The sequence below is a fragment of the Lepus europaeus genome, chromosome 18 (genome assembly GCF_033115175.1).
Source record: "Lepus europaeus isolate LE1 chromosome 18, mLepTim1.pri, whole genome shotgun sequence".
NCBI lineage: Eukaryota > Metazoa > Chordata > Mammalia > Lagomorpha > Leporidae > Lepus > Lepus europaeus.
In genome coordinates this window covers 15,606,122-15,630,576 of record NC_084844.1, presented here as the reverse complement: position 1 = coordinate 15,630,576, position 24,455 = coordinate 15,606,122, and the positions used below count along the sequence as shown (strand labels likewise).

The 24,455-nt window shown below is 39.1% G+C and overlaps 1 protein-coding gene across 15 annotated transcripts in view; it reads left to right on the top strand.

Moving 5' to 3' along the window:
• The window catches only part of TANC2 (tetratricopeptide repeat, ankyrin repeat and coiled-coil containing 2), a 449,007-nt gene that overhangs the window by 94,115 nt on the left and 330,437 nt on the right, over positions 1-24,455 (top strand). For all 15 annotated transcript variants that reach the window (XR_009868432.1, XR_009868431.1, XR_009868430.1 and 12 more), the window contains one exon: positions 17,913-17,984. Coding sequence is in view for 12 of the 15 variants with exons in the window: in XM_062215498.1 (XP_062071482.1) it covers positions 17,913-17,984 (72 nt within the window). In the remaining 3 variants the exon portion in view is untranslated. The remainder of the gene's footprint in view (positions 1-17,912; positions 17,985-24,455) is intronic.

Sequence of the window (24,455 nt, the reverse complement as noted above, 5' to 3'; positions counted from 1 at the left end):
TCCCTTATCTGAAATGATTGGGACCAGAAGATTTTCAGATTTTTTTTTTATTTTGGAATATTCCCATATAAATAATGAGATATCTTGGGGAACGGACCCAAAACTAAGCACGAAATTTATTTATGATTCATGTACACATTATATATGTAGTCTGAAGGAAATGTTTTACAGTATTTTAAATAATTTTGTACATTAGTTTCATGGTGGGGAATTTTCCTCTTGTGGTGTCAGTGTTGGCACTCAAAAAGTTTCAGATAATGGAGTTTTGGGTTTTGGATTTTCAGGTTAGGAACAGTCAACCTGTGTCCAATACTAGGCTGCAAGTACTCTCCTTATACCCAAATCAGTTCTCTCACAGTCTTTCCTATCTTGGTAAATCGCCAATCCATTCTTTGGGTGAAAAATATTGGAATGTGTCTTGTGTTTTTCCTAGATTTTACTCTTCTCACGGCAAATCCTCTTTACTGCAGCTTAAGAATTTATCCACAATGCAACTCCTCTGACCATCTCCGCTACCCACACAGTCCGAGTGTTCATTGTGGAGTTTTGCAATAGCCTCTTAATTGGTCTTTGTCTACTCTGTCTGCTTCTACTCCCTTCCCCTTCAGTAGTGAAGAGTCTTGAAAAGAACACATGATTTTTGAAGCCAGTTTTGCTTTTAGGATCATTGCTTACTAGCAGTGTGGAAACCACTTTACTTCTCTGAACTACATTCTTAGGTTTAGAATGGAGTAATACTTGATTCAGAGAATTACTATTAAATGAGATAATGTTGTCACTGTCTCACTGGTACCATAGCCAGGAGCAAACAGACACTAAAATCTGGTTCCTTTTCTGTTTCCTACCCCAAATAGAAGAGATGCACTTTGGGGCCAGCGCTGAGGCTCACTTAGTTAATCTTCCACCTGAGGCGCCAGCATCCTATATGGGTGCTGGCATCCCATATGGGCGCCGGCATTCCATATGGGTGCTGGTTCTAGTCTCGGTCACTCCTCTTTCAGTCCAGCTCTCTGCTGCGGCCTGGGAAGGCATTGGAGGATGGCCCAAGTGCTTGGACCCCTGCACCCTCATGGGAGACTAGGAAGAAGCACCTGGCTCCTGGCTTTGGATCACCGTAGCGGCCATTTGGGGGGTGAACCAACGGAAAGAAGACCTTTCTCTCTGTCTCTCTATCTCACTGTCTAACTCTACCTGTCAAATAAATTTAAAAAAAAAATAAAAATAAAAAAGAAAGAAGAGATGCACTTCATTTCTTCTGGTTATCACAGTGTATATGTAGACATGGAAACTGTTATTCCGGTGCTTCTTTATAAGTAGCCCTTGGCTGATAAATAGATGACCTCTGGCTTATTATGTTTGTGGTCTTTGTTTTTACATTTTCTTTAAGTTCCACTCATGCCCTCCAACTCTTATGTGTCCTGTTGTTATTAAGTTATTTGTGCAGATTTATATCTACATAGTAAAAGGAACTAGAATCCATGCATGAATAGTGAAACTTCAATCTTCCATCCCTAGTAAGAGGGCTAGATATTTCAGTTTCTAAAGGAGGATAGAAGACAACTTCCTCCAGAATTTTAATTCATAGAATTTAATATTCTAGCACTTTTTATTTGACTATCAAAGTCTAGGTTAAATTGTTTATTTTCTAGCTATAATATCTTGATCTTGGATCAAGTATAACCTAGTTGCAGGAAATAAAACATTTTTCTTGGAATGTTTTAGTCATTTTCTTATTAGTCTCTCTAACTTAAATTCCTTTATAGGAAATCACTAATTACTGAATATTCCTATATTGTTGGCATTTCCTTGTCAGGGGTTTTTTTTACTGCCTAAAGGCTGTCTACTTTATGAGGTAAATTCTCCTATGACATTTGCCCCTTCAAATAATATTATTTTATATCATTTGTAGATTATTACCAGATTTAACTCAGTATTCTGATTTAAAAAAGTAATGTTCTCTGATGATTATCTCAAGTCCAGGAAAACCTGATTTTAAAGCAACCATTTCAGTTGGCCAGGTCTTTTTTATTTTTTGTATGTTTGATCAATGTATTTTCCTTTATAAAGTTTAAAGTAAACCTGTAACTTAAGTTTGGTCATAAATTCTAACTTCATGAACACAACCCTGATCTACATTCTATACTCTGGGTGAGGTCATCAGTATTATGCAAATAACTTGACTTGTTTGACAACTGAAGGCCTCTGTTTTGTCCATAAATGTAGATGTAAGTATTTTATGTGGGAGGTCTTATCTGTACTGAAGAAATTATGTGTTAAGCAAAGCAAAACATTTAAAGTACTGTATATCATTGTAGTCGTGATAGTTTGGATAATGAATTCGTGAGTTCCATAGCATACCACAACCTGTGTGCTATCTTGCGGAAGGGGTGAGTCTATTAATTTTAAAAAATCTTTTAACTGTTTACTTTTACCTGAGAGCTAATTTTAACTCTTATGATTAGTCTCCATTGGGATGAGGCATGGTTATACTTTCAGTCTCAGAGGAGAGAAGACCAAATTTACTGCAAGGTATTTCTGATAAAATTTTTAAACTTCAGGCAGTTAAAATATTTTACATTATATTGGTGTAAAAATTGTTAACTTGTTTGTCTTAATATTATTGGCTTCTGGACTTGAATTATTTCTTAAACTGTTTCTTATTTGTACATCTCTTGTGAATTCTTTTATTGATACCCTGACATTCTGTAAATTGTATAAATGTATTATTTGAAACTTTGTTTTTTATTTTTTTAAAAGCCATTTGTTTTTTAGGAAGACAGCCCTCTTTTTTTTTTTTTTTTTTTTGATAGGCAGAGTTACTGAGAGAGAGAGAGAATGAGAGAAAACTCTTCCTTCCATTGGTTCACCCCCCCAAATGGCTGCCGCAGTGGCACACTGCGCTGATCCGAAGCCAGGTGCCAGGTGCTTCCTCCTGGTCTCCCATGCGGGTGCAGGGCCCAAGCACTTGGGCCATCCTCCACTGCCCTCCTGGGCCACAGCAGAGAGCTGGACTGGAAGAGGAGCAACCGGGACAGAACCGGCACCCCAACCGGGACTAGAACCCGGAGGGCCGGCACCGCAGGCAGAACATTTGCCTAGTGAGCCAGTGAGCCGCAGCGCCAGCCAGGAAGACAGTCCTGATAAGGGGAAATGTTTACATTTTTTTTCGTATTTTCAGTTACTTGCAGGGCATGTTTTTGTTACTGGTGAATGGCAGGGTTCTTGTCTTCACGCAAGAAAGAATTCAGGCGTGAGACAGAGAGTAGTGGAAAGTTAAATAGCAAAGTTTATCAGGGAAGGGACATCCATAAGAACGGAGGCACCTCTCCAGACAGAACCTGAGAGAGAGTGCCCAGTCACTCGGACTGGGGAAGAGCTAGGTTACATGGTTGAGTGGAATATACCTGGCCAGGCCAGGCGGGTGGCTCAGCATGGAGGCAGAGGACTGAGCATGCAGTCCGGTTAAGGCTGGGAGGTTTTTAAGGGGGTGGGTCTTTGTGTTCTCACATCTCCTCCTGAAACAAAAGACTTTGTGGATGTAAATACTAAAAACTCCTATCTGAGTTTTCCCCCTGAAGTTATCAGACAGGAGGAAGCCTGGCTGGCATTTCCCCGCCTTAGAGGAACCTTAGAGCAAGGATGGTTATTGAGTAGAAGGGGCTGGGCGCGTTTGAAGTGCAGATCCTGGGCTGCACCTGGAAGATTATCAGGCAGAAGGGGCGGGACCCCCACCTGGCACGTTATCCGCTAGAAGGGGGCAGGGCAGATGCAAATACTGGGCTGCCCCAAAACGTTATCGGGATGACTTTTAGAGGCATATGCTGGACCTAAATGTCAACTCTTTTTAGGCCTTTATGTCACACACACAAAAGCTCATATCTGACTTCCTACCTAACATTTTTATGCTAAAACAGTTTAATGAATATATGTCATTTACCCACATAGGAAAATCAAAATAATAAAAATTTACAGCATTCTTGCATGTTAGTATTGTTGATTGTTTTGACTACCAAGCAGAGGAGAAGGATATTTGCACACATACACAAACCCAAAAACATTAAATGATCACTGAGAAGGAAAACTGATGATAACTGTGTTGACACATTTACCTGATGTAAGATGACTTAGATTTCTGTTTTGATAAAGTGAATCTTTATTCCATTATTGTGGAGTTTTAGGGTTTGTAATATTTTAAAATCTTTTTTTCTTTATATGTTGAGTGATTACGTCTTTGACCTGTATAGTTTCCCACATCTGAATTTTGTTGCTTGTATACTCAAGAATAATTCAACATTATCTTCTGTTCTTCGCTTTTCTTCAAAATGACGGCTGGATTTTGCTGAAAATGTACTCAGAAATAGTTAAATGTTTTCTTCTGCCCCTCCCCTCCCCTTTTTGAAAATTGACAGCTGGATTCAGAGGTTTGATCAGATTCAGGTTCAGTAGCTTTGGCAAAACTGTAGTAGTGTTTCTATCGTTACTTGTTGGCATTTTTTTTTACATTATGAGTTACTGATCCTCAATGCTAGTACAGCTGTTAATTCCTTGTGAGTTGCAAAATGTTGGTATTCTAATCTATCTTGTGTTTCTCATTGAAATAATTTTGTAAGGAGATCCCTCTTATATATCCTTTGTCTACTAGTATACCTTACTTAAGAAATACAAAATGAATATTTGATTCTGTTCAGTCAGAGGATTGACCAGTTAGTGTTTTATGTGTTTGTGTGTGTGTTTTATGATCTTATGGCCAGTGAAAGTCTCTCTCTCTCTTTTTTTTTTTTTTTTGTCTTTTTGACTTAATGGAAATTGTGAATAATTTCTTGATAGTTTTCTTATTTTTGAGTATTTCAAAATGTTCCAGTTACATCTAGTGCATTTTTTCCCTTAGAGCTGTTCTTTAAAAAGTCCTGATTTATTTTAATTGTGAATGGCGTTTCAAGATCACAGTCTGGGCACTAGGGATGGTCATTGCTAATGGATTGATCACTGTTTCTAGGCATTTTCAGTGGACAGACTTAGGATATACCTGTTAATAAGATTTTATTGATGTTGGCAATATAGATGTGATGATACAGAATTTTTGTTAAACTACTGTACCACCTTGTAGTTCTTTTCTTCCATTCTGAAAATGAGTTCTGGTTCTTATGGATATGACAGAACTAATGTGTCCCATAATTATTCATTTGCTTTATCTCTTTTAATGAAATGGCCCCAGAATATCACCACCACTAATTACTGAAATAAGTTAATTTTTTGTTGTTTACTAATTACTGAAATAAGTTAAATTTTTTGTTATTAATGTTGTCTCTGTTTTTCTCTCAGTCCTTATTAGTTGTGCTGTTCTACACTGTCCAACCCTGTACTAATTACGTATTACAATCTCTCTTTAAAAGTCCTCATTTACTCTTTTAAGTTTTATTTATTCATTTTAAAGGCAGAGTTACAGAGAGCCAGAGAGAAAAAGAGAGAGAGTTTTTCATCCACTGTCTGCTCCCCAAATGGCTGCAAAGGCCGGGGCTGGGCTAATCTGAAGCCAGGAGCAAGAGCTTCTTCTGGGTCTCCCACATGGGTACAGAGGCCCAAGCACTTAGGCATCTTCTACTGCTTTCCCAGGCCATAGTGGAGAGCCATATCACAACTGTAGCAGCCAGGACTCGAACGGGTGCCCATGTGGGATGCCCGCACTGCAGGCAATGGCTTTACCTGCTATGCTACGGCACTGGCCTCTCATTTACTCTTAATTCTATAAGTAGTTGCAGATTTATTGCTTACCACTAGTCCTTATTTTGATCTCTCTGTAGTCACTTTGGTGGCCTAAAGTTAATTTTCTTTCTGTCTCTCTTTTTTTTAAGATTTATGTATTTATTTATTTACTTACTTACTTCTGTCGCTCCATCTATCTGTAACTCTGCCTTTCAATAAATAAGTTCATTAAAATAAAAAGAATATATCCTGGTATATTGATCCAAGTTGATAATCTCAAATACGCAGGGTATTCTTGAAATTTGTCATTTCAAATATATATACATATGTGTGTATATACATATGTATATGTATATACTCATGTATGTTTTATATATAGACACACATACACATATACTTTTTTTTTTTTTCTTGAAAGCCTTCCTGAATTAGTTTCTCTGTTCTCTCACTTTTATTTCCTTCTTTAGGGAACCCTGTTTGTCCTCATGCTGTATCATCATTGCCTAGCTTTAGTATTTGTTACTTTCTTTCACATCTTTTTAAATCCCTTTCTTATTTGTTGAAGTTTCCTTCTTTTTAGCTTCTATATATCTCAAGCTCATTTTATTATGTTTATATACTCTAACATTTCTTCTAGTTTAGTCTTCATTATTGAACTAATTTCTGTTTTATTTATAAATCTTTTTTTGGTATCTGTCTCCTCATTTCTGAGGTTTTCTGACAGACTTATATTGCTTTTTGATTTATTATATAATTTCTTATAAAAAATGTTCATTGAGGCTGGCGCCGTGGCTTAACAGGCTAATCCTCCGCCTTGCGGTGCCGGCACACCGGGTTCTAGTCCCGGTTGGGGCGCCGGATTCTATCCCGGTTGCCCCTCTTCCAGGCCAGCTCTCTGCTATGGCCCGGGAAGGCAGTGGAGGATGGCCCAAGTCCTTGGGCCCTGCACCCGCATGGGAGACCAGGAGAGGTACCTGGCTCCTGGCTTCGGATCAGCACGATGTGCTGGCCTCAGCAGCCATTGGAGGGTGAACCAACGGCAAAGGAAGACCTTTCTTTCTGTCTCTCTCTCTCACTATCCACTCCACCTGTCCAAAAAAAAAAAAAAAAAAAAAATTGTTCATTGATTTATTTGAATGGTAGAGTAATGGGTGGGTCAGGGGAGAGATCTTCCATCCTCTGGTTTATTCCACCAAAGCCAGCAATAACTGGGGCTGGGCCAGGCCAAAGCCAGGAGCTCCATACAGGTCTCCCATGTGGGCAGCAGGGATCCAAGTACTTGGGCCTTCATCTTTTGCCTCCCAAGGTTTACATTAAGGATCAGAAGTGCAGGAGGGACTCCATCCCAGGCACTTGGATATGGGATGTATGTATCCCAAGCAATGACTTAACCTGCTGTGCCACAATGCCATCTCTTAATGTTTTTCAGCACTTTTTGAAATTGTGCTTTATAGTTTTGAATTATACTTTCTATTTTTTATTTGTTTGAACGTCCTTTCTGGCCTGCCTTCAATAAATGTAGGAGTATTCTGGTGCTTTTTACTTTTTCTTTACTCCCCGTGTTTGGAATTTGACAATGATACTTCCATTGTCATTTTTATTTGAAATTAGTTTTCCTAAGTATATAAGTCTTCATAGCTCTTTTAACTCCACATAGCTTCCTCTTTTTGTGTGTGTGTGAAGTGTTAAAAAAATTCACCTCTTGCTTTCCAGGATTTCCTGGCCCTGTTCCCCAATTCTCCTTTGATTTAGAATTTCTCATGTTTTTATCTCTATTGTCCTTGTTGTGCTGATTTTGTTTTCCATTTCTAGCACTTTCTTTTTAACGTAGAGCCCTGACTTGAAAAGTCAGTTTCAAGGGCATATATTGGCTAGACTATTGTAGACTTCCTGAACTTCCTGTGTAGGCTCCGTGTGCTCATTCATTATTAGACTGAGCAGATTCCTTACACTGACAGTTGCTGTTAGAAAGTTAACTCCATACTTTCCAAGGATTTGTGTTCTGGTAATTGCCAGTTTTGTGGTCTGTCACACACCATTTTCTTTGATACAGATGCTCACGACTCTTATGTCCATGGCTGTTTTCTTTTAGCTCTACCTATTTATGTTTAGGGCTTATGATAAAACCTTGTATACAGAGGGAAAGCCAGCTACTTTCTCCTGCTGTACTCTCCACAGAAAATACTTCTGTGACCAGATGTGTAGGGTGTTTGTCCCAACTGTGTAATTCTCCAGTTCTCTAAACATACTAATGAGCTGTCCCATGATTAAATTTAGTTTCAACATTATGTGGAATTAGAATCAGATCAGGGGCCGGCGCCGTGGCTCACTTGGTTGATCTTCTGCCTGTGGCACCGGCACCCTACATGGGCACCAGATTCTAGTCCTAGTTGTTCCTCTTCCAGTCCAGCTCTCTGCTGTGGCCCAGGAAGGAGTGGAGGATGGCCCAAGTGCTTGGGCCCCAGAACCCTCATGGGAGACCAGGAAGAAGCACTTGGCTCCTGGCTTCAGATTGGCACAGCGCAGGCTGTAGCGGCCATTTGAGGAGTAAACCAGCAGAAGGAAGACCTTTCTCTCTGTCTCTCTCTCTCTCACTGTCTATAACACTACCCGTCCAAAAAAAAAAAAAAAGAAGAAGAAGAATCAGATCACTTGGGTTAAGGACTTAGTTGCAGAAGACTGTGCTGTTTCAGATACCAATACTTTTGTAAGCTGCAGGTTCCCCTAACTCCCTCCTTATGTTCAATCATTTGCTAGAAAGGTTCATTGAACTCACACTCTACTTACACTTACCTGTTTATTATAATAGGATATGACTCAAGAATAGCCAGATGGAAGGCGATGCATAAGGCAAGGTTATAAGGGTGTGAATGTAGAGCTTCCTCTTGAGGTGCACAGCTCTCCACATGTTTACTAACCCAGAAGCTCTCCTGAACCCTGTTCAACAATTTTTTTGGTGACTTCATCAGGTAGGCATGTTGGATTTTTAACTCAATCTGCAGCCCCTCTTCCCTTCCTGGAGGATGAGGGGCTATGAGGCTAAAAGTTCCAAACGTCTAATCATGGCTTTTTCTCTCTGGTGATCTGCCTTAATCTAGGAGCTCCCAACAGTGGACTCATTAGAACACAAGCCACTCCTCTCACACAGGACATTCCAAGGAATTAGTAGTTTTGTGTTAGGAACCACGTCAAAGACCAAGTATTAGAATAAAAGATTGTTCCAGAACCTTTTTTGCTCAGGAAATTACAAAGAGTTGTAGGAGCTCTGTACCAGGAACCGGGAACAAAGACCAAAATATATTTCTTATTATAAATCAGACTGCCACACTTTATTACCAGTTTTGCTGTAATTCTTGTCCTAGTTGCTTTGATGCTACTTATGTGGGAATTTTGGAAAGTTCGAAAGCTACTCAACTGCCATTACATTCTCGCAGTTCTCTTCATACTTTTTTATGGCCCTAAGATCTAACCCAAAATCTTTCATCATACCATCTGACTTGTTCAAAGACTTTGTCCTAATATCTACATTCAAAGCTTTCAAAACTGTTGGATAACTATTGAGTATGTAATCTTCAGTATAAATGTGTAGGTCCTACATTAATGATCATTAAAGCCATCACTGTAAAATGACATGAACCAATCATTAATTCAAAGAAAGTCTAATAGAATGGAAAGTCAGTTTGGTTCCACTTTATTTAGGAGGCTAAGAATTATAATCTTTATAATAAGTAACCCTTGGCCAGCACCTTGGCTCAATAGGCTAATCCTCTGCCTTGCGGTGCCAGCACACTGGGTTCTAGTCCCAGTCGGGGTGCCGGATTCTGTCCCGGTGCCCCTCTTCCAGGCCAGCTCTCTGCTGTGGCCCGGGAAGGCAGTGGAGGATGGTCCAGGTGCTTGGGCCCTGCACCCAAATGGGAGACCAGGAGAAGTATCTGGCTCCTGCCTTCGGATCAGCGCGATGCACTGGCCGCAGCGGCCATTGGAGGGTGAACCAACGGCAAAAAGGAAGACCTTTCACTCTGTCTGTCTCTCTCTCTCTCACTGTCCACTCTGCCTGTCAAAAAATAAAAAATAAAAATAAGAAAATAATAAGTAACCCTACCATACAACCCAGCCATACCACTCCTTGGAATTTACTCAAAGGAAATTAAACGGCAAACAAAAAAGCTGTCTGCACATTAATGTTTATTGCAGCTCAATTCACAATAGCTAAGACCTGGAACCAACCCAAATGCCCATCAACAGTAGACTGGATAAAGAAATTAAGGGACATGTACTCTATAGAATACTATACAGCAGTCAAAAATAATGAAACCCAGTCATTTGCAACAAGATGGAGGAATCTGGAAAACATTATGCTGAGTGAAATAAGCCAGTCCCAAAGGACAACTAACTGAGCACCAAAGGGGAAATCTGTTGAAGTGAATTGGACACTATGAGAAACAGTGACTTGATCAGCTCTTGTCCTGACTGTTAATGTACAATGCAATACCTTATCCATTATAGTATTTTTTTTGTTCTAATACTATTGTTTGAACTCTGTAATTAACACACAATTATTCTTAGGTGTTTAAATTTAACTGAAAAGTGATCGCTGTTAAATATAAAAGTGGGAATAAGAGAGGGAGGAGATGTACAATTTGGGACATGCTCAATCGGACTTGCCCCAAATGGTGGAGTTAGAAATGTGCCAGGGGATTCCAATACAATCCCATCAAGGTGGCATGTACCAATGCCATCTCACTAGTCCAGGTGATCAATTTCAGTTCACAGTTGATCACACTGATAGGTCTAAGAGTCAAAGGGATCACACAAACAAGACTAGTGTCTGCTAATACTAACTGAGAGAATCAAAAAGGGAGAGAATGATCCAACATGGGAAGCGGGATACACAGCAGACTCAAAGAAGGGCAGATGTCCTGAATAGCACTCTGGCCTCAGAATCAGCCCTTAAGGTATTTGGATCTGGCTGAAGAGGCCATGAGAGTATTTTGGCATGGAAAGCCAAGACACTCTGGGGAAAAAAAAAAAAAAAAGAGGACCTAAATGAAAGATCTCTGCAAGTGAGATCCCAGTAGAAAAAACGGGCCATCAAAGAAGGAGGTACCTTTCTCTGAAGGGAGGAGAGAACTTCCACTTTGACTATGACCCTGTCAGAATAAGATCGAAGTCGGCGAACCTTAAAGGCTTCCATAGCCTTGGAAACTCATGACTAGAACCTAGGGAGATTACTGACGCCATAAACAAGAGTGTCAAATTGTTAAATCAACAACAGGAGTCACTGTGTACTTACATCTCATGTGGGATCTGTCCTTAATGGGTTGTCCAGTGTGAAGTAATGCTATAACTAGTACTGAAACAGTATTTTTACACTTTGTGTTTCTGTGTGGGTGCAAACTGATGAAATCTTTACTTAGTATATACTGAAGCGATCTTCTGTATATAAAGATAATTGAAAATGAAAAAAAAAAAACTTGGTTTTAAATTGGACATTGCATAGAAAATTAATCAATTTTTTAAAAATATCATGTAGGATCTCTGTCCTTAATGTGCTGTACACTGTGATTTAATGCTATAACTAGTACTCCAGTATTTTTCACTTTATGTTGCTATGTGGGTGCAAACTGTTGAAATCTTTACTTAATATATACTAAACTGATCTTCTGTATATAAAGAGAATTGAAAATGAATCTTGATGTGAATGGAAGCAGAGAGGGAGCGGGAAAGGGGAGGGTTGCGGGTAGGAGGGAAGTTAAGGGAGGGGGGAAGCCATTGTAATCCATAAACTGTACTTTGGAAATTTATATTCATTAAATAAAATTTTTTAAAAAATAAGTAATATGGAAGAATTATAAAGTAATTTTACCATGGACATTCTAAATTTACTTTGGAAGTATTTCTTAGGGGCAGGCATGTAGCACAGTTGTTAAGTTGCCACGTGGGACACCTGTATCCCCTATTGGAGTATCCCATATTGGAGTGTCTGGATTCTAGTCCCAGCCACACTGCTGCTACTCTAGATTCCTGCTAATGTGCAGCCTGGGAGGAAGCAGGTGTTGTCTCAAGTACTTGGATCACTGTCACCCACTCACATGGATACTTGGATTAAGTTCTGGACTCCTGGCTTTGGCCGGGCCTATCCTAGGCTATTGTGGGTATTTGGGGAGAGAACCAGTGGATCAGAGAGATCTCTCTTTTTGTGTCTGCCTCTGCCTTTCAAAACATAAAATTTAAAAATGAAAAAATAGATAAAAATTAAAGTATCCTCATATACATTTTAAAAAGTATTTCTTAGCTTCTTTACTTAAAACATTTTTTTTGAAAGGCTAGAAAGATTGTCATAGAGAAAGCTTCCCTCTCCACAAATGCCTGTGAAAGCCAGGACTGGGCTAACCTGAAGCCAGAAATTGGGAACTAAATGCAGGTCTTCCACATGAGTGACAGGGACCCAGCTGCCTAATCCATTACCTGCTGCTTCTCAGGGTGTGTGCTTCTTAGCAGAAAACTGGAATCAGGAAAACAGCCAGGACTTAAACCCAAGAACTTTAATACAAAACTTGGTGTTGTAACTGCTAAGCCAAATGCCCACTGCTATTTCTTAGTCTTTTAATTCTAGCCTAATATAGTAGTCCTCTCTTATATGTGGTTTGCTTTCCATAGTCTGAAGTCAACTGTAGTCCAAAAATTCTGGAAATAAACAATTCATAAATTTTAAATTATGCAATAGTCTGAGTAGTGTTAAGAAATCTTATACCTTTCTTTTCCTTCCTGCCTGGGTTAATAATCATCTCTTTATTTCTCAAAAGACATTTTGAGAAAGGACAGATACCATATTCATAAAAATTTTATTACAGTTGTATTTTGTTATTAGTTGTTTTTAATATACTGTGCTTAGCATAGAATGTACTTAAAGGAAACACATATTTATAGGGTTAGGTACTGTGTGTGGTTTCAGATACCTGCTGGTGATCTTGGAACATATTTCCCAAAGATAAGTGGGGGCTACTATATTCAATTCAATTTTTTTGGCATATTTGTTTGTAGATTTTGTTTTTTCCTGTTCAATTTTAAACTCCTTTTACACAGAACTTTGTTTTTATTGCCCTTTGGTAGATTTGTTCTACCTTTGTATATGTACCTTTTCAAATGTTTAGAATATAAAATTATTGATATATTTTTTATTCTGTTAACAATTAATAAATCTCCCTATACATGCTGATTACTTTTGCTTGAGGTTTGTGTAGGTATAACTGACAAATAAAAATGTATATTTATGATATGGCATGATGTTTTGATATATGTATAAATTGTGAAATGACTGAATCAAGCTTATTAACATATCTGTCCCATCATAGCTATCTTTTTTGTTGTTACTGAGAACATCTAAGATTTACTTTCCTAGCAGTTGTGAAGTATACAGCGCCGTGGCTTACTTGGTTAAGCCTCCGCCTGTGTCGCCGGCATCCCATATGGGCCCGGTTGCTCCTCTTCCAGTCCAGCTCTCTGCTGTGGCCTGGGAAGGCAGTGGAGGATGGCCCAGGTGCTTGGGCCCTGCACCCACATGGGAGACCAGGAGGAAGCACCTGGCTTCTGGCTTTGGATCGGTGCAGCGCCGACCGTAGTGGCCATTTGGGGGGTGAACCAACGGCAAAGGAAGACCTTTCTCTCTGTCTCTCTCACTGTCTATAACTCTGCCTGTCAAATAAATTAAAAAAAAAAAAAAAAAGAAAAGAAACCCAAGAGTTAAGTTGCCTTTTTCCAGGTGAGGACATAATGAATAAATGGCCATCTATGAACCAACGTGTAAGCCCTTACCAGCCAACAAGTCTGCTAGTGTATTGATTTTGAATTTTGTGGCCTCTTGAACTGTGAGAAATAAATTTGTATTTTTTATAAGACACGATTATATGGAATTTTGTTTTAGCAGCTGGATTACTAAAGATATGGACATTGAGGAGATGTAATAGGACATGATAGGATTTATGCACATATAGGTTAAAAAAAAAATTCAGGGGCAGGCAGTTAGCCTAATGATTAAGGTGCCCATTTCCATATCAGAGTGCTTGGGTTTGAAACCTGAGTCTGGCTCCTGAGTCCAGTGCCCTGCCAGTTCAGACCCTGGAGGCAGCAGGTGACGGCTTAAGTAATTGGGTTTCTGGCCACTGATATGGGAGACCTAGAATGCATTCTTGGCTCCTAGTTTTGGCCTTGGCCCAGACCTGGCCACTGTGGTCATTTGGAGAGTGAACCCATGCATGAGAGTTCTATCTGTTTGTCTTGCTATCTCTGTTTCTCTGTCTCTCACATAAAAATATTTTTAATTAGGAAAATAAACAAAGGAGATGTTGAAAATAAGTTAATGAAGAAGTTCTGGGGAGCTGGGACAGAATGCCAGGTACCTTTCTAGAGAAGGACTCTGCATTCTGTGATATCAGAGGCAGATTGTAAGCACGGGTGGATATCTGGCCAGAAGAGTTTATGGTAGATTGAACTTAAATGACTGTATTTTGCACTTGCATATGAAGTTTGTATATTACTTTGTAGTTTGTTATTGCTCCAAAAATATTAAGGAGCCTTATATCATTTTTAAAGTGAAAAATATTTAAATAATTACAGAGAAACAAGAGAGAAAAGCTTATTTAGGAATTGTGTTATGAGTTCTGTTGATGAGATGGCATTTTTTCAGGCCATTATGTGTGTATATATGTATTTATATATATATATATATATATATATATATATATATATATAGTTTTATACATATGTATACAACCATACACAGAATTGTATATCTAAGAATCACATAACTTCACTTTCAGAGCAAATATCATTATTCCTAGAATGGTCCAGTATCAGAAAAATATATTAATTCGTGATATTAAAAGATTAAAAGGAAATTCATCATCTGAGTAGGAACAGAAAGAGGCAGATGAGTGGCAAAGACCCAAGCACTTGAGCCATCACCTACTGTCTCTCAAGCATTTTACTATCCAGAGAGCTGGATGTGAAGTTGGAGACCTGGATGGACTTCCTGGCTCCTGGCTTTCACCTGTCCCAGCTCTAGCTGTTGTGGCCATTTGGAGGGTGAAAAAGCCTATGGAACTTCTTTCTCTGTCCTTGTCTCTCTCACTGTCACTCTCCCTTTCAGATGAATAAGTAAATTTTTAAGAAAAGGAGAAGTGGCCGGCGCCGTGGCTTAACAGGCTAATCCTCCGCCTTGCGGCGCCGGCACACCGGGTCCTAGTCCCAGTCAGGGTGCCGGATTCTATCCCGGTTGCCCCTCTTCCAGGCCAGCTCTCTGCTATGGCCCGGGAGTGCAGTGGAGGATGGCCCAAGTGCTTGGGCCCTGCACCCGCATGGGAGACCAGGAGAAACACCTGGCTCCTGGCTTTGGATCAGCACGTGCACCGGCCGCAGCAGCCATTGGAGGGTGAACCAACGGCAAAAGGGAAGACCTTTCTCTCTTTCTCTCTCATTATCCACTCTGCCTGTCAAAAAAAAAAAAAAAAAGAAAAGAAAAGGAGAAGTGATTTAAATTCATCAGTTAAAATATTGATTTAGGGACCAGTGTTGCAGTATATTTTGTAACATGCAGTTGTTTTCATTCTGCATTTGGAGATAAAGAATGATCAGTAAAATTTTTGGTGGCCTCCTAATATTTCTTTATTTACCCTATGGAATGTCTGTGAAAAATAATTGTCTACAGAAGTTTTTATAAATGGGTTTTAATATTCAAATTTAATTTTGGTTTCAAACCTGAGTACTAGATTCACACTGCAGAAATGGTATGTGAATTAGTTTTTCATGAAAATAGGAAGCAGTATTATAATGTAATTTGTACATTCTGGCTTTCAACAATGTTTTATTTTGGGTAGGAACTAGAGTAATGACTAAATTATATCCTTTGTTGTATTTACTATAGAAATATGTGTATTATTTAATACTATATTGTGTGTGGAGTTAACAAGTCTAAAATTGTAGCTTTGATCTCCCTAACTATAATACTTTACTTAGAAGGGACGTCTTTCACAATGTGTTTACTTTTAGTGTTCTCACAAATGCTTTTCTTGATCACAGAGAAGACTGAGAGCTAACATAGATTTAAGCAGTGGGGCCTTCCATTTCTTCAGGGTAGATTTTGGGAATTCCTATATTTTGTTTCCCAAAAGGTCACCTACAGAGAGCCAAAAAAAAATCCTTCAGTTTTTGCTCCATTGAACTTTTAGTAGTCCCTACAGTAGATTCAGCTTCATTTATAGAATCTTGCTTTCTTCTTCACTGCCCTTATATTCAGGTCATATAAGTCATTCCTTTTCATAGAGATTGCTTTAATTAGCTTTTATTTTTTAAAAAGATTTATTTACTTGTTTGTTTATTTGAAAGTCAGAGTTAGGGAGGGAGGGAGGGAGAGAGAGAGAGAGATGGAGAGAGAGAGAGAGGTATCTTCCACCCACTGGTTCACTGCCCAAATGGCTGCAATGGCAGGAACTCAGCCAGGCTGAAGCCAGGAGTCAGGAGCTTCTTCTGGGTCTCCCATGTGGGTGCAAGTGCCCAACAATTTGGGCCATTTTCCACTGTTTTCCAAGTTGCATTAGCAGGGAGCTGGATCAGAACTGGAGTAGCCAGGACTTGAACAGGCACCCACATGGGATGCTGGCATTGCAGGTTAAGCCTTCACCTGTGACCCCGGCATTTCATATGGACACTGGTTCACCTCCGCTGCTCCATTTCCTATCCAGCTCCCTGCTGATATATTAGCCTGGAGAAGCAGCGGAAGATGGCCCAGCTGCTTAGGCTGCTGCACCCACCTGGGAGACCTGGAAGAAGCTTCTGATCCTAGCTTCAGCTGACCCAGCCCTAGTCATTGTGGCCATTTGGGGACTGAATCAGTAGATGGAAGATCGATCTCTCTTTCTCTCTCTCTCTCTCTGTAACTCTGCCTTTCACATAAATAAAATAAATCTTTAAAAAAAGGGACAGTCTTTGTTAAACCTCAATGCAGCTTCTAGTTCTGTCCCTATCAAATTAAAAACAAGACAAATGGTTGTATAAAAGAAAGAATAGATGAAATTGTTGGGGCTGGCACCGTGGCTCACTTTGTTAATCCTCTGCCTGCAGCACCAGCATCCCATGTGGGCGCCGGGTTCTAGTCCCAGTTGCTCCTCTTCCAGTCCAGCTCTCTGCTGTGGCCTGGGGAAGGAGAGAAGGATGGCCCAAGTTCTTGGGCCCCTGCACCTGCATGGGAGACCAGGAAGAAGCACCTGGATCCTGGCTTTGGGTTGGCATAGCTCCGGCTGTGGCGGCCATTTTGGGGGTGAACCAATGGAAGGAAGACCTTTCTGTCTCTCTCTCTCACTGTCTAACTCTGTCAAATAAAAGAAAAAAGAAAAAAAAAGAAATTGTTGATGCTCTAATGGATTTCAAATCTAAAGTGATAAATTAATAGGCATATAGACCACTATATTAAAGCTTTATCTTGGTTTAAACACATTGATTACCTTAGGTGCACTTTTGTATTCTTAATCTATTAATTTCTGTTTTATTTTGCCTATTTTTGATTTATTTGTGATAAGTAACTTTTCTCTTTCCATGTAATTATATTGAGGAAATTATCTATGTAAATTTAAATTGTTGTCCCTTTTCTTAAATTGCATGAGGGAGTATATTCTTGCTTATATTTTAAAAAATGAAGATATATATTCAAATAATGAAATAGATTACTTATAACTAATATTTTAAAATAAAATTTGGAATTTATTTGATGTTCATCTCATAGGTTTGTTTATTTTTATCTCACATAAATATATAAATCTAATCTTTGTTAATAATAAAACATACATTCCTACGGATTACTTAATGTAGCCTAGACAAAGAAGCAGTAATAATTCAGTTAGACATTGGCTCCAAACAGGAAGTCTGTGAATGAACTTTGGAGTTGATAACATTCCTCATCAAATGCAAAGTAAAGTATATATGTATGGTGGTGTGAAAAACACCTTCACTTTCTACAGGTTATAGAGGGGAATGTACACCATTTCCCAAGAACCACTGATTGATGTAGAAAAACTCTTGAAATATTTTAATGATCTAGATTATAAGAAAATGAAAACAAATGATAAAAACAATAATTTTAAGATGTAGGTGACACCAGAGAACTTATTATATCATCTCATTATCAATTTCTTTATGCTCTTTTTAATTTTATGCAGACGGAGGGAACGAGGAACCACCGGATCGAAGACAGTCAAGTGTAGATTCTCGTCAAAGTCGCTCTGGGCAAGGTAAATTTTTGGGTTTTGGGTTTTTGCTGAGTCTAGTTTAAATATTGTGGTTTGTCATTTAGGGCTTACATGATTATTCCAAAAGTTTGATATGTTATTTATTTAAGGTATAAGAAAATTAAAAGTGATATGTCATTTAAGAAATAACATTAAGGTTTAAGTCATTTTGAAGTATTATATGTAAATTTATTTTGGAATATAACCAAAGTAAATTTCCAACAATATCATTTGTTGAAGTATCATTTTGTACTGGCTTTTTTATTTTATCAGTATTGTCTTAGCTCTACTGGTAGAAATGTTTTTTTTTAATAATCACTGTATTTTCAGATTTTTCTGTTTATTTTCTATTTAAGATTTTTATAGGATTTTCATTGATTTCTTTGATTAATTTCTTGAGGTGATAACTTCAAAACTTGAAAAAAAATTTGTAGTCAATGAAACTTTCAAAAAGGCCTTCCATAACTAACTTATTCAGAATCACACAATCTCCACCCCTACTTCCCTTTTATTCATAATGTTTATCATCTTATTTATTGTATTTATTTTTCTGTTCAAAACTACTATAAGTGTCCCATAGTAGCATAGCCTTTTGTCTGTTTTGCTTGTTGCTGTATTCTCATTGCCAAAAATAACTACCTGGAGTATGATAATCACTACATAAATATTGAATGAATCAGTTGATCACTAAGAAAATGAGAGTTAAAAACCCATACTGGGGCCAGCTCTGTGGTGTAGCGGGTAAAGCTGCCACCTGCAGTACTGGCATCCCATATGGGCACCGGTTCAGGTCCCAGGGGCTCTACTTCCAATCCAGCTCTCTGCTATGGCCTGGGAAAGCAGCGGCAGATGGCCCAAATCCTTGGGCCCCTGCACCCCTGTGGGAGACCTGGAGGAAGCTCCTGACTCCTGGCTTCGGATTGGCTCAGCTCTGGCAGTTGCAGCCATGTAGGGAGTGAAACAGTGGATGGAAGACCGCTTTCTCCTGCCTCTTCCTACCTGTAACTCTGCCTTTCAATTAAATAAATAAATCTTTAAAAAAAAAAAAAAGAATCCATACAGATGAGTATACTATAAAATTCTTTGCTAATATGTTTTTTTCCTCCAACCTTGTTCTTTTCAAGTTTTAGAGTTATACTATTTTTTATAAAATGGGTTAATGCAGATTAAAGGAAATAATATAATAGGCTGATTTGAAATTTTAAAGAAACCCTTGGCTCTGCCAGGACTAGCCCTGGCCATTGCAACCATCTTGGGAGTAAAGCAGCAAATGGAAGCTCTCTCTGTCTTTCTCTCCCTTTCTGTAATTTTGACTTTCAAATCAAGAAATAAATATTAAAAACTATAGTAAGGCCGGCGCCGCGGTTCAATAGGCTAATCCTCCGCCTTGTGGCGCCGGCACACCGGGTTCTAGTCCCGGTCAGGGCTCCGGATTCTGTCCCGGTTGCCCCTCTTCCAGGCCTGCTCTCTGCTGTGGCCCGGGAGTGCGGTGGAGGATGGCCCAAGTGCTTGGGCCCTGCACCCCATGGGAGACCAGGAGAAGCACCTGGCTCCTGCCATCGGATCAGCATGGTGCGCCGGCCGCAGCGCGCCGGCCGCGGTGGCCATTGGAGAGTGAACCAATGGCAAAAAGGAAGACCTTTCTCTCTGTCTCTTTCTCACTGTCTAACTGCCTGTCCAAAAAAAAAAAGTGAACAAGCACAGACTAGAAAACCCGTAAGAACAGCTCCTGGCTGAAAGTACTTTGGGCTGCCATGCAGATGGTCTCTCACCTCCCATGGCAGCAACTTAAAAAAAAATAAAAGATAAAAATAAAAAAAAAAAACTATAGTAAAAGGAAAACAATTTCACCCTTAGAATTCCGCATGCATTGAAGCTATTAATCAATTATAATAGTACAACAATGATATTTTAGGATATACAAATTCTTTTTAAAAAAATATTTGTTACAGAGCGAGAAGGAGAAACGTAGAGAGAATCAGCTGATTCACTCCCCAAATAGCTGCAATGGTTGGCACTGGGCCAGGCACAAGCCAGGACCAGGAACTCCCTCTGGGTCTCCTACATGGGTCTCAGGGACCCAAGCATTTGAAGTGCTGTTGCCTTCCCAGGCACATTAGCAGCAAGTTGGATTGGGAGTAGCCAGGACACAAAGCACTGCTCGTGTGGGATGCCAGTGTCTCATGTGGTGGCTTAACTCCCTGAGCCACAACACTGGCCCCAGGATACACAAATTCTCAAAAACAATCTGCTTGCCTTGTTGCTTTTTTTTTTTTTTAAGACTGTTTTGGAGGATATGATCTACAAAATAAGAAAGTTAGCCAAATAAAAGAAAGTAATGTGTTACAGGTAATAGGAGAATCAATAAAGGAAAAAGATCGTTCAGGATGACAAAGAAAAGGTGGGACTGGAGGTCTACTAGTCCAGGTTGTGTTGCTTCCAGACGAGTTCCAGGGAACTAATAAAAGGCTCAGGGTTGAATTGATCACACACACACACACACACACACCTATATATAAAATAATAAGTAAAAGAAAGTTCTGAACTCCAGGGAAAACAAATTATGAGCAGGACAGGAGATGTTAGAAGAAGTCATTAACACTTTGCAGAGCCTAGAGTAGCTAACATCCTCCTGTAGAAAGCCCCATCAGTTACTTACGTGAATGGTACAAATATCTTCATTATTTAATTTAGACCAATATGGTAGGGAAGCAGTGCTCCAAAGCAGAGCAAACAAATCTGGACTGTGGCCTAATTTATATGATTGATGGATTTGATTTGCTGAGAATGTGAATTATTTTTACATCTGTGTATCACATGGGATATTGATCATTCGTTTTCTTGTGTTGTAATGTCTTTTTCTGGTTTGAGACTCCGACTGATGCTGGTCTCAAAGTAAGATGAAAGTTAAGAGACATTTCCTCCTCTTCAGTTTTTGAGAATATTTTGTATATAATTGATACTGTTTCATCCTTAACTGTTGAATACAATTTCTTAGGAAGCCATATGGGCCTGGAATTATTTTTTGCTAGAAAGTTTGAAAAATACAATTCAGGAACTGGCATGATACTGGCATCTCATATGGGTGCCCGTTTGAGTCCTGGCTGCTCTACTTCCAATCTAGATCCCTGCTGATGCACCTGGGAAAGCAGTGATAGCTAACCCAAGCCTTTGGACCCTTACACCCATATGGGCGACCCAGATGGAATTCCAGGCTCCTGGCTTTGGCCTCGCCCAGTGCTGACCTACATGGCCATTTGGGAAGTGAGCCAGCAGACAGAAGATATCTCTCTGTGTGTCTGCCTCTCTCTCTAACTCTGTCTTTCAAATAGATAAATATTTTTTTAAAAATGATTTAAATAGGACTATTTAAATAATAATACATTATAGGGCTATATAAATAATAATAATAAGACTATTACTTAGGTCTTCTTGAGTACTGTTTTAATATCTGCAGAATTTATAGTAACATCACCTCTTTCATTCCTGATATTGGTAATTTGTGCTTTCTTTTTCTTTGTGCTAATCACTGTGTCTAGAGATTTATTAGTTTTATAGATCCCAAGGAATCAGTCTAAGTTTTTATTCATTTTCTTTACATAGTAGTTTCCTGTGTTCTAGGTCATTGATTTCTTCTTTAACCTTTAGTATATCCTTTCTTCTGCCTGCTTTGGTTTTCATTTTCTCTTCTTTTTGAGTTCCTTAAGATAGAAGTCAAGGTCATTGCTAGCATTCTTTTTAATATGGAAGTATAATGATATAAAGACCCTTCTACTTCTTTAGCTATCTATGTTTCTTAGATTTTGATAAGTAGTATTTTCATTGATTTGAAAGGCAGAGTTACATAGAGAGAGAAAGAGACCTTCCATCCCCTGGTTCACTCCCCAGATGGCTGCAACAGCTGGAGCTGGGCCAAGGTGAATTTAGGAGCCAGGAGCTTCATCTAGGCCTCCTGCTTGGATGGCAGGGGACCTGACACTTGAGCCATCTTCTACTACTTTCCCAGGTGCATTAGCAGGGAGAGCTTAGCTTAGAAGTAAAGCAGCCAGGACTCAAACTGGCGTGCATATAGGATGCCAGCTTTGCAGGCAGTGGCTTAACCTGCTATGTCACAATGCTGGACTCTGGCATTTTCATTTAATGTAAAATGTCATTTCGTTGGTGTAGTTTCTGAACATTTGGATGCTTTCCAGATATCTTTCTTATTGATGCCTAATTTAATTCCATCATAGTTGAAGAAAACACATTTTTTGGAGTTAAGTCATTTTATTTTATTGACATTTATTTTATGGCCCAGGAAATGGTCTGTCTTAATAAATGTGTATTATGTTCTTTTAGGATAGAGAGCTATATAAATGTCAGCCCAGTCACTTGAAAAGTTCTCTTCAAGTCTTTGATATCCTTGCTAATTTTCTGTCCTCTTGTTCTGTCAATTATTAGGAGAAGAATATTGAAATTTAAGAATGTAAGCTTGGATTTTACTATTTCTCCTCATACTACCGGTCAGAAAGAAGTGTTGTCCTCCATCACATTTATTTACCAGTTGTGTGATGGTCTTGCCTGGGGGCTGGGCTCCTTGAAAAAGGAGAAAGCCAGGGAATTTCTTCTATTTCTTTCAGTCTCATAGGGAGGCTTGCCATTTCCACTTTCTGTTTGTTTATGGTGTGAAGCTGTAAGATTTGGGGTCAGATTGGATGTTTGGGTGATGTAAAAGACAACAAGAGGTTGGGGGGCATTTGGCCTAGCAGTTAAGATGCCGGTTGGGACTCCCATATCCTAAATCATATTGCCTGAGCTTAAGTTCGTTCATTCAGGAGCATGTTGTTCAGTCTCCATATGTTTGTATATTTTCTGGAGTTTCTTACGTTGTTTATTTCCAGGTTCATTCCATTGTGGTCAGAAAAGATACATGGTATGGTTTCAGTTTTTTTGGGAATTGTTGAGACTTGCTTTATAGTCCAGCATGTAGTCTATCCTAGAGAAAGCTCCATGCACTGATGAAAAGAAAGTATATTCTGCATCTCTGGGATGAAATGTTCTGTAGATATCAACTAAATCCATTTGGCCCATAATGCAGATTAGCTCTCTTGTTTCTTTGTTGCTTTTTTTCTGACTAGTTGATTTGTCCATTGATGAAACTGGTGTGTTGAAGTAGCCTACTATTATTGTATTGGAGCCCATGTCTCCCTTTAGATGTTAACATTGCTTTTAAACAGCCTGGAGCCCACACATTGTGTGCATGTACATTTACTATAGTCACATCTTGCTGTTGAATTGATCCTTTAATCATTGCATAATGCCCTTCTTTGCTTTTGTAAGTTTTTGTGTTAAAGTCTATTTTGTGATACTAGGATGTATACTCCTACTGTTTATTGCTTTCCATTAGCATAGAATATCTTTTTCTGTCCTTTCACTTTCAGTCTGTATGTTTGTTGGGTGAAATGCCTTTCTTGGAGGCAGCTAGTAGACAGCGTCTGTACCTTTTAATTAAAGAATTTATGCCATTTACATTCAAGGTTCTATTGATAACTAATGACTTGCCCTGCCATTTTTCTATAAATATTCCTTTTGTTCACTTTTACTAGATCTTTAGCCTTCAGAGTCTTTCATGATGATGACTATCTTTCTGTATTTTTGTGTGTAGCACAACCTTAAGCATCATTTCTAAGGCAGGACAGGTGGTAACAAACTCTTTCAATTTCTGTTTGTTTTTTCATCTTCATTCATAAATGAGAGCTTTGCAGGTTGACAGGTTTTTTTCCAACTTTTATTTAATAAATATAAATTTTCAAAGTACAACTTTTGGATTATAGCAGCTTTTCCCCCCATAACCTCCCTCTCACCCACAACCATCCCATCTCCCACTCTCTCTCCCATCCCATTCTTAATCAAGATTCATTTTCAATTATCTTTATATACAGAAGATCAACTTAGTATATACTAAGTAAAGATTTCAACAGACTGCACCCCTACAGACACACAAAGTATGTAGTACTGTTTGAGTTGTACTTTTACCGTTAATTTGCATAGTACAACACATTAAGGACAGAGATCCTACATGGGGAGTAGGTGCACAGTGACTCCCATTGTTGATTTAACAATTGACACTCTTATTTATGACTTCAGTAATCACCCGAGGCTCTTGTCATGAGCTGCCAAGGCTATGGAAGCCTCTTGAGTTCACAAACTCCGACCTTATTTAGACAAGGCCATAGTCAAAGTGGAAGTTCTCTCCTCCCTTCAGAGAAAGGTACTTCCTTCTCTGATGATCCGTTCTTTCCACTGGGATCTCACTCAAAGAGATCTTTCATTTAGGTTTTTTTTTTTTTTTTTTTTTTTTTGGCCACAGTGTCTTGGCTTTCCATGCCTGAAATACTCTCATGGGCTTTTCAGCCAGATCCGAATGCCTTAAGAGCTTATTCTGAGGCCAGAGTGCTGTTTAGCGCATTTGCCCTTCTTTGAGTCTGCTGTGTA